The 11,323-nt window shown below is 36.7% G+C and overlaps 1 protein-coding gene across 1 annotated transcript; it reads left to right on the forward strand.

Moving 5' to 3' along the window:
* The first annotated feature begins 1,333 nt into the window (after positions 1 to 1,333).
* LOC113297050 (chloride channel protein CLC-f-like) lies at positions 1,334 to 8,710 on the forward strand. Its single transcript, XM_026545448.1, has 9 exons — positions 1,334 to 2,086; positions 2,842 to 3,244; positions 4,050 to 4,244; positions 4,540 to 4,994; positions 5,115 to 5,219; positions 5,673 to 5,885; positions 6,072 to 6,281; positions 6,866 to 7,095; positions 8,171 to 8,710. Exons 1-9 carry the CDS (start codon positions 1,709 to 1,711, stop codon positions 8,244 to 8,246), a joined length of 2,265 nt encoding a protein of 754 aa, XP_026401233.1. The 5' UTR covers positions 1,334 to 1,708; the 3' UTR covers positions 8,247 to 8,710.
* Positions 8,711 to 11,323: the final 2,613 nt, after the last annotated feature.

Here is an 11,323-nt window from a genome sequence, read left to right on the forward strand (position 1 = left end):
CAACTGTAACTGGAATTGTCAATAAGATCTTGTATGCAATTTTTGCATTTGGGTAGCAACCTTCATATATTTCAAGAAACTCAACACTTCAACAGGCCTTTAAGTTTCTTCTGGCAAATAACATTTGAATTATGGGACACAATGTTGTACGTCCCATAATTCAAAGAAGAACTAACATCTGAATTAAACAACAAATAAAACAACACCATGTATATTTTTTTCTTGCTCTATTATTTTGTCCAATCCACTAAAACTAGTCCAATGTTCAATTTTGTTTTTTGATGCAAAAAACCAATATATTAAACCAACATATTACATGACTTCTTAATTATTTTCCTTTCTTCCCTTACTAGATCAGCTATCTCTATAAGAATATTACTAGCAAAATCAAAGGAAGACTTAAAATTTATAGCTTTGCTGGCTATTACATGAGCCACATTGTTTGCCGTTCTTTTTACATGATTAACACTAAAGGAAGAAAAAACCGATAACAATCGCTTTAGTCCAATGTTCAATTGTTGATCATGATTATGGGATTGACAGTAGTTTTTTTTTTCTCTCTCTCTTTCTAACGGTTGAATACATAGCTAAATAAAATAAAATTGGGGGGCCTATCATTCGGGGGCCCTAGGCGATTGTCTATGTTTCCTAAGCAGTTGGTACGACCCTGGTTGCAACTAATAAAACGATGTACTCCATCCGTTTCAGGAAAAGTGATACTTTCAGTTTAGGCACAAATTTTCTTTACGGGTCCAACTGCAGCAGTGTTTCGTTACGGACCAATTGCAGTAGTGCTTCGTTAAGAGTCCAACTACAGTAGTGTTTCGTTTTTCTTCGGTCGACCCTTCCCACCGTGGTAGCGGTGTTCCAGCATTATCTACCAATTTTCTATATACATATATTTTATTTTTTAGGGTTAGGTGTCCACCTGATGGGTATGTTCTATTCTATTTAACCCGTAAAAATTACGTGTTTCAAAAATTCACTCAGTGTCCAATCTGCCAAGAAACCGACCAGGCATCCACACGTCCAAATGTGGATCGGATTTTCCGTAAAAATCCATGGATTTGGGTGTTCTGCTCACCCCTGAATCCCGACCATGGTGGATAAATAAAATATCTTTCAGATGGAGTAATAAAAAATGATAGATAGTGCAGTACCCATATTTCGTTCCAGAGTTGTAGGCACCTCATACGCCCACACTCTGGGACCAACAACTACGTTAGGTCTAGTTTGGTAATGATGGCTAGTAAGATTTCCCATCACAGACGATTCATACACGGGATTTCTTGTTCGTTCTAACTTTCTAACCATCGGACAGATGAGACCTTGATATTGTTTTTATGGAACCCGCTGCACTTTCTTGCTAAAATAGGTTCATGTTGGCAGTTGGCCGTGGCCGGTGAGCCTGCAGCTACGTAACGCTGAAGACATGCCACGAGGGTATTTTTGGCAGAATAGTTTATAATGTCCCTGTTAGTTACCTTGACAAATAAATAAAAAAAGAAACAAAATTGAGCGCGAGTGAAGATCTGATTTCAGAATTTCTGAAACCGAAAACAGGAACAAGAAAATCAGATTCAGACATACTCAAATCAAATCGCAATTAATTTTATATTATATTATTCATTTGATTCATTTTCATCAAAATTCAATGAGAAATCTCCTGTACAGAAAGAAGATTGATGGAATTTAGGTTGAATTTGTTATGAGAGAGAAGATGTCTAGTAATAACAATAGTGGTAATGAGGAAGAACATAAGATTCTAATTAGGTCAAATTCATCATCTTCTGAACCAGATTTAGAAGTAGTACATGGGGGATCAAAGAAAAAAGGTTTAACTGATTTATTAAACAAATTAGATCGAAGATTTTCTGGTAGAAGATTGAGTGCAAAGAATTTAGATAGTAATAATAATAATAGGGTTCAATCTACATCATCATCTTCACCTTTAGCATCATCATCGTCTTCAGCATCAAATCATGATCCTCTTGCTGATGGTGCTCCACCTGAATGGGCGTTGCTTTTAATTGGTTGTCTTCTTGGTCTTGCTACTGGTCTTTGTGTTGCCGCATTCAATCATGGGGTCAGTTAGTTTCTTTCTTTCTTATGCCCTAACTTCTCTAATTACTTGTATTTGTATATGCATTAAACTAAAGATATTGAACTCGAACTAAGATTGTAGGTAAAACTATAAACTTGTTATCTTTTTATATATATGCATTAAGCTCATTAAGCTCAGATTTAGTAGGTTGGAATACCCAACTCCCCTCTTTACCTCTGTTGAGCTGATTAATATGATCTTCCAACAGAGATGTGAAGCTGGATAACAATCTCTTAATAAATTACAATTGTTACATTAGTTGGATAGGTACTCAAAAACTAGTTCTCAGGGAAAGCTTTTCCTTGGGTTGGGATTGGTGTTTTTTTTTTTATCGTGTTAAATCCATTTCATTTGTTTATAGAATCGTAGATTTTGCTGTAGATGTTTTCTTCTTATCATTATGTTCTAAATACACCTTAATAAGGCAGTCAATGGGAATCTATTTGAATGGTGGTTGCATTTTTACAAAAGGATGTCACTAATAGGATCAAGTCAGGTCATACTATCAATAATTCATATTCTTGATGTTTCCGTTGAACTTTGTTTAGAGGCTTTATGAAGTCTCAAAAAGGACAAGGTTGAGCTAGTAATCAAAAACTGTTGCTGTGTTTCTTTCTTGCTTATCCGTTAAAGTGATTCATGAGATTCCTCTTCAGCAATGTGTTTCAAGTTTCTTCTCTGTTTTTTCTTGCTCTATGTGCCGGGATCTTTCTAATGAGCTTTAATTTGTTATATAGGTTCATGTCATACATGAATGGGCTTGGGCAGGTACTCCAAATGAAGGTGCTGCTTGGCTTCGGATACAAAGACTAGCTGACACATGGCACCGGATACTGTTGATACCTGTTACAGGAGGAGTTGTTGTTGGCATGATGCATGGATTAATTGAAATATTTGAACAAATAAATCAGTCCAGATCTTCACCAAGAGGAAGCTTTGATTTGCTTGCTGGAGCATTCCCCACAATAAAGGCAATTCAAGCTGCAGTAACTTTAGGTACTGGTTGTTCCTTAGGTCCTGAAGGTCCAAGTGTGGATATAGGAAGAGCGTGCGCTAATGGATGCTCTGAGTTGATGGAAAATAACAGAGAAAGAAAAATAGCTCTCATTGCTGCTGGCTCTGCTGCTGGCATTGCTTCAGGTATCTACACCACATGAGATCCAAATATATCTACATTGTCATTTGAACATATTCAAAATGTGAATTGTCAGTCTGATACTTTTATGTGGAGATTATCCATGAGCAATCCTTGTTTGTTCGTTGATGAAAAATGCAGTTGGTTGATTCTTACTGCCATCAGAAGATAATGCTTACTATGTGGCAAATAGAAGCTCTTGAATTTCGAAGATATTCTCCTTCTCTCTTTATTTTTTGGTGGGATTTTGTATTCGATTAGAGATACAGTAAACAGAAAAGAGTGTCGAGATGATAGAGTCAAAGTAATATGAGAGACACGTAACGAGCACATCCAGGGAATAAATGTGTACCTCGAGTAGAGGAGAGAAGAAAGTAATACTGCCGGGATCCATCGGCATACGAAATGGTGACATCTAGAGTTGCTTAAATTTATCATCCCCTCTTGAAAATGAATCCAGGACTTTCTGATTTATATTAAACTTCATTGAGGATATCAACAACTTTTACATCTTTCAGCCGACAAATTTAGATTGGAAGTTATTAAGAGAATCTCAAGTATGCAAATAATCTTCACACTAAGAGAACGCCCATAACACTGGTTTACGTGTCAGCCCAATCATCACATGTAACTGGAAGTCACTTTCCTTGAATTGATTTTATCATGCGGTTTCATTTGGGCATGTGAAGCTCGGCAATATGCACTTTCCCATGACCTGTATTTTTGAAAAGCATCAGACTAGTTAGAGCTCATTGAGTTATCAGCTTCATCTACTAAATGTTCTTTTGTGATTCTCAACTGGATTTTCAGGGTTTAACGCAGCGGTTGCTGGTTGCTTCTTCGCTATAGAAACGGTTTTAAGGCCTCTTCGTGCAGAAAATTCCCCTCCTTTTACAACTGCAATGATTATACTGGCATCTGTTATATCATCCACTGTCTCAAATGTCTTACTTGGAGAGAGACCAGCTTTTATAGTGCCTGCCTATGAACTGAAATCTGCCGCTGGTATTCTATCTTTTCTTAACTCAGTGGCATTTTTAGTTGTCAAAATGTACTGTATGTTACTGGAAAAAAATTACTCATGAATAATTGCTAGTGCGGTTTCTTATTTTGATATATGTGATAATTCTTGCTATGCAAATTTTCATGCTGTTCAAGCCAAGTAGAAGAATCTGAAGATATAATGTGCATTTTGGTTCATTACTTTCTTAGAATATCTATAACATAGGTTTCTTAGTTCTGGCGGTATGAGATATGGATTTTATTGTTTTAGAACTTGATTTTTTTTTTAATTTTGCAGAACTGCCTTTGTACCTGATACTAGGTATGTTATGTGGAGTAGTAAGTGTGGTGTTCACTCGCTTGGTAAATTGGTTCACCAAGTTGTTCGAATATATTAAGGAGAGATTTGGCCTTCCTCCTGTTGTCTGCCCTGCTTTAGGAGCGCTAGGAGCTGGTATAATAGCTCTCAAGTACCCAGGAGTTCTGTACTGGGGTTTCACAAATGTTGAAGAAATCCTACACACAGGAAAGAGTGCTTCAGCACCTGGAATCTGGTTACTAACTCAACTGGCCGCAGCTAAAGTTGTGGCTACCGCTCTGTGCAAGGGGTCTGGGCTCGTAGGTGGCCTTTATGCTCCAAGCCTAATGATCGGTGCTGCTGTTGGTGCTGTCTTTGGGGGTTCCGCTGCAGAAATTATTAATTCAGCTATTCCAGGAAATGCCGCTGTTGCCCAGCCGCAGGCTTATGCTCTGGTTAGATTTCTTCCGCCTATTTGATTAAAGTTAGTTATAAAATGTGGTTAACTTTTCTTTCTGTGAATATCACTATATCATTGGTGCAAGTTGATATGAATTTTGAACTTCTTGATACAGGTTGGGATGGCTGCTACACTGGCTTCAGTTTGTTCAGTTCCCTTGACATCAGTGCTTCTTTTGTTTGAGCTGACAAAAGATTATCGTATTTTGCTTCCTCTCATGGTAGCCTTTTCTTTCTCTCTTTTTCTTCTTCATTTTTTTGCCTCTCCTCCTTTTTCACATCACTCGATAAGTTTTTTGATTGAAAACCTCAAGAACGCTCTTGCTTAGGTTGCTTTCGATAAGTCTCAAGTTTCGATGTTGTGGTTTGGCATTAGCGGCTGCTTAGCATATCAGCTCCCACCATCCTGGATTTGATTCCTAGGAGGCCACGTGGCATTATTTATTTTGTGACATTTGTGTGGTAGTAATTGTGAATTTCTAGGGAAACAATCGATAGTGAACTACTACTACTTCTTTTTTTTTTTTTTAGAAATCCTTTACTTTCCTGCTTTGCTAACTACCCTGCTAGATTGTCATACCTTTATATAGCTTCAAATGCCATTTGTCTTAGATATTACTTTTAAGGGAGAAATGATGAATTTGTTTTATATCCTTTCCTTTCTATTGTGACAGGGAGCAGTTGGACTAGCAATATGGGTCCCATCTGTTACAAACCAACCCAAGGAGAGTGAGGCATCTGAACCGAGGGGTGCATCACGAGGTTATTCTTCCGTTTCTCCCACTGAAGACAAACATGAGGACATTTGGAAGCGGGATGTTGATGGGAATGGTCTGGAACTCTCTGTTATAGGAACTACTGAAGATATGCTTTTGGATGATCTGAAGGTTTTATCATCTTATTATCTCTTTAAAATGTTTTTGATGTACTTTCCACTTGGTTTCTCTCTTAACTCATAGAACGTCCATTGTTTATCCCAAGTTCATTCATGAGCGAAAATGATTAATGCTCCTGTCTTGAACATCTTGATGTGGTGCTCAACTCTGTTCCGTATCCCTTCTTGTTATTTCCAGGTGTCTCAGGTCATGTCAAAAAGCTATGTGAAGGTTGCAGCAGCAATATCATTGAAAGAGGCTATAAAACTTATGGATGACGAGCGACAGAGGTGTGTCCTTGTTGTAGATGCTGAAGATCTTCTTGAAGGAATTCTTACACTAGGGGATATTCAGAGACATGTGCCAAAGATGTATGGTGATGCAACCAACAGCGGTACACTTTTGGATGTACGTACTCTAATCTCTTCCATTTCATCTATTTTGTCCGGATCCTCCTTTTCTTCGAAACATTATTCTGTCTGATAAATACTTCAGATTATTTATGCTAATTGTAAAACAGGATCACATAACGTCATAACTTAACTAAAAGGGAGGTGTAGAAATTGTTGATAGATCTTTGTAAAATTAGAGTTTTGCTAAAACGTTGAGCCACATTCATACCAAATGTTTTTATGTTAGTTTCGAATTCCGGAAGGTTATCTATTTGTTGATGAAAGCTTAGTGTGAATATAGGATAAAACTTTTCGAACTCTTGACTTATGTGAATTAGTTGAGTCAAATGGTATTTAACACTGGCTGTTAGTTTCTTTGTCTGGTAGGACGTAAGATTTTATCTCACTCATGGCTTGTTTATTTCTGGCCTCCTAAGAGGCAAATATAACTTCCCCATATTTGATAGATATTTCTTTTCTTTTTCTTTACTGGAATAAGTTTTGTGGTTGTCTGGAATATTTGTAGCCTCCTAAGAGGCTATACTTTAGAATATACTCTTTCTATAGTTTAAGTTGTTTAACCTAATCGAATTTTAACAGGTGAATAACTGTGTTGTGTCTTCTGTCTGCACCCGAGGAATACAATATCGTGGGACCGAACGTAGCCTTTTAACTTGTTTCCCGGATACAGATTTGGAGACTGCAAAGGAACTAATGGAGGCTAAAGGAATCAGACAGTTGCCTGTTGTTAAACGTGGTGGTGACCCCAGAAGGCGGAAACGAAGAGTTGTTGCCCTTCTTCATTATGATTCAATTTGGCGCTACATCAGGTTAAAACCACTTTAATTTGCATATCTTCACCTTCTAATGTTTTTTCTAAGTAAAATAAAACAGTTCAATTTGCAGATGCCTATCTAGTAGAGTGGTTTAGTGATTGGGTGTGATACCCATGACCTGAGTTTGAAACTCGTCCACAGGCTAGATTCCTACAGAGTAACGATGAAACACATATTTAATTTGTCGCTCCTTTCCACTTCGAAATTCGTCCACAGGCTAGTTTCCTACCTACCCGTCAAAAAAAAAAGAGTAAAGATGACACACCGTGTGCTGACTGACAATATATTTAAGTTTTCTGTCTAACATCTGCTCGAATGACAATCTATTGTCATGGGACTGCCCATTAGAACGGCTAGGTTATTGTTTTTATATGAACTTGTCCACACTTTTGGACTTACAGTTTGTAATGGAAAATCTTCAGGTTTAACACACTCAACTAGACAATTTAATTTGTTTTTTTGTGGCTCCTTTGGTTTTGATGTTTAAGTGAAGGCTGTGAATTAATCCATATAGTTTAGTTGTAATCTAGAAAGCAACAACTGGCTAGATGTTTAGAGCACCACTAGATAGATTTCGCTTAGAATCATGAGTTTTGGGTCGAAAAACAACATGGTGAACCAGCTCTCTCAGTCACTAAGCTGTCTTTCATGACGAAAAACAACTACCAACGGTCACATTGTCTCTATAAGCCCATGGCTTGACTTTGATTTGGTTTTCTGACATTAATCAAGGTCTGCACATGAAATGTTAAATCTCTTGGGAGAATTTTGCAGTAACCCACTTATACTGGCAATATATCTCTAAAACTTATGAGAAGACTTTACTTGTATACTGTAAAGCACAACAGCTTAAAAGCAGAGGGTTAAATCATGAAACCTAAAACTCCTATATATGGATCAGTTTTTAGGGAAAGCAGAGGATTAAATAACTAAACCTAAACCCTCCATTTATGGAACTTGGGTTGTACATGTCAAGAGATTTCAGTATTCTAATTTTGTGGTAACGGTGATAAACTTCAACCTCATGTCTTTAGCTTAACTGTTTAGTTCCCTAATCACATCTTTGCAGAGAGGAGATTGAGCACCGCAAATCAACTCAGCAGCAGAGGAAAGATCTTGGGGAGAGAACAGTTAGTGCTCATTAAGTGGTGTAAAAGCTTACTCCTAACTTGGTATTCATGATCGCTTGAGGATTGGAATTTTAAGAGCCGTCGGAGCTACTGTTTTCGGGGAGTTTCAGCCTATTCCGGGAGATCAACCATAAGAAACTATTGCAACTATTCATTTTTGGGAGTGTCACTTTACTCCCAGAGTTCAGCTATAAGATATCATTACATCTATTCATTTTGGGGAGTTCAGCCTTTCAAGAGCATATGATAGTGCTGTTACAGGTGTACTACAAGTAAGGTTTTCATTCAGATATACAAGCTCAATTTTCTGGTAATTTTTACATTTTCCATGGCTTCTGTATATTTAGTACTAGAAAACTGTAAATTTAAGTTTTTATTTTTATTTTTATCAAGCTTATAGTTATATACCATATGTATACATAGAAGACTAATATGAAGAGTTAAAATTGAGCCATTGGTGAGCATTTTTCCTTCTTGCATTTTTGACATTTTTGTGGAGTACAGACACAAAGTTTAAGGCCTTATAAAATTCTTAAGACAATGTAATTCCTCACCACTTCCATGGTTTTAATTTCTCTTGGCTGTACTCCCTAAATCACATGATTTATAAAGGGGATACCAGTCCTAGATACCATTTCATCGATCCAACGGCCAGGATCGGTGGGATCTTTTTGTTATATATGAAACGGTATCAGCATTTAGTAGAACTGGTATCCCCTTTATAAATCATGCTAAATCACCCCTTTCTTTTAAACTTTGAGTTGTAATATTTGGAACCATTCCACCTTTTCTTGTCATGGTCATCTTGGTGGTACAGAGATGGATGAATTGTGGTAACTATATTACCTTGCAGCAAACCAGAACTTAGGCGGGGAAGCTATAACAAGAGAAATTATCATCGTCTCCTGTAGACAGTCTGAAAAGAATGGAATGAGCACAATTGGCGCATAAGCATGTGCGCCCCATCATAATATGACCTCTAGCAATTGAGTTAAAGCAAGTCCAATGGGACTAGTCTAATTTGATGGTTTGTCCAATGGGACTAGTCTAACACTCCCTCCGTTATAGATTCCGGTGGTTTGTACAAAGATTAATCATTGTATCTATTTTTTCATATTTTTTTCTAGTTTGTTCTTGGAGAGAAAAGAAAAAAAGAAAAAAAATAGTTCCCTTTTTGTGTTAGATAGGAAAAAGAAAAAAGAGAGAAGTGATCCATGGGTGCTAGTAAACTCATAATATTTGACTTTCAATGAAAACCAACCTATTTTTTCGATATATCCAAAAAAGGAAACCAACTTATTTCTTATAAATGGAGAGAGTATTTATTTATGATTTTGTGGGACCAGTTTTAATAAATTAAGTTATAAAATTTGATAGTGGGAGTGGGTTCTAACTGTAACATGATTTAAAAACTAACTTTAAAATATTAAAATAATACTCCTCGGCTCGGTTGAGCCTATGCTTAGCTCAACTTGATGTGGTCGTCTCAAATGGAGCCGGGGCTCGGCACAGGTTGGTGTGGTCGTCATAAGGTAATGTGGTCGTCTCAAATTGAGACGCTTGGCTCAATCTGAAACGGGATAGACAAACCCTTTTATTTGAGGGTTTATTCATCCATTTTGAGTGTTTGTCAGTTCCACTGTAGATATAACATGGGAAAATATGTTAATTTGGTCCCATTGGAGTTGCTCTTATATAATAGTAACAAGACATTTTCAAACGAATAAAAAAACAAAATTGTTAGTCAAAACCTCATTTATTTTAGATCCGCATTTTTCCCTTGTTATTTTGTCCCTTTGTAGTTGCTTCAAAATAAATAAACATCAGATGCATATGATTTATAAATGCAGGCGTTTTTAGGGGACACTCAAAAGGATTTAGGGGCCAATAATAAAACAAAAAAGGTCATCCAAAGGGAAAATGTAGCCAGCCCTTATCTCGCGTAATTCGTAATGGCGAAATTACCCTTATATATTCGGAGGATATGATAACATTGTTACCCTCCGAATGCAATCGGAAGCCAAAATCGTTCCCATACTTCCGATTGTAGTCGGTGCAGTATTAGAATGATTTGTGTTTCATTTTTTCCATTTCTTTTTAATTTTTGAGTTGTTAGAGTTATAGAGAAGAAGGTGAAGGAAAAAAAGAGAAAACCCATTTTATCACTACAAAAATGGATGGATACGAAGAAGAAGGTGAGAATCATGACGAAGAACAAAATGTTGAGGGTTCACGACCGTTTAGAGAAGACGATTTGGGGTATATGTTGAATGATCCAAACTTTTGTGGAGAGGAAAACATAGACGACCCTTTCATGGAAGAAAATGGAGAATCGCATGATATTGAAGCTAACGATGCATGTAAAACACAGGTATTGTGTTAAGAAACTCAAATACTCGATTTGCATGCGTTTGTGTGCTTTTGTAAACAAGAAAAACCGATTATTGCATGCATTGAATGCCATGAACTACCCAGATTCGGTAGATAATTTCTAGATTAAACTTACGAATATAACACACTGAGTACCAAATATGTATATTCGGTAGTTACAAGATACTAGTTTACTGCCGAATATGAGAAAAACCCCAAACTGGTTTTCCAAAAATATATACATTCGGTAGTTATGTTGAGTTATTTACCTCCGAATGGCCCCAAAAACGAATTCCTCAGAAAATTTCAAAACTCAGTATTCTTATCCTTTACAATCGGTAATAGTTTAACATTATTTGACTGCCGAATATAACAGTGGCCTCAAAATAAAATTTCCGAAAACTTGAAAATCGGATGTTTATCGATTAAAGTTATCTCCCGGTTATTTATATTCGGCTGTTTTACTATATATTTTAGCTTCCGATTATATCATTTTTTGCACTCAGTAAACTGTGTAGATTCATTTGCATAAATCGGGTGTTTTGGGTAACCGATAGGATTCCGAATATAAAGTATTCAGAAGTTTGACTTATTTAATTACCTCCGAATATATCATTTTTTTCACTCAGTAAACTGTGTACATTCATTTGCATAGATCGGGTGTTTTGGGTAACCGATAGGATTCCGAATATAGAATATTCGGAAGTTTGACTTATTTAGTA

Source organism: Papaver somniferum, chromosome 7 (assembly GCF_003573695.1).
Source record: "Papaver somniferum cultivar HN1 chromosome 7, ASM357369v1, whole genome shotgun sequence".
Lineage (NCBI taxonomy): Eukaryota > Viridiplantae > Streptophyta > Magnoliopsida > Ranunculales > Papaveraceae > Papaver > Papaver somniferum.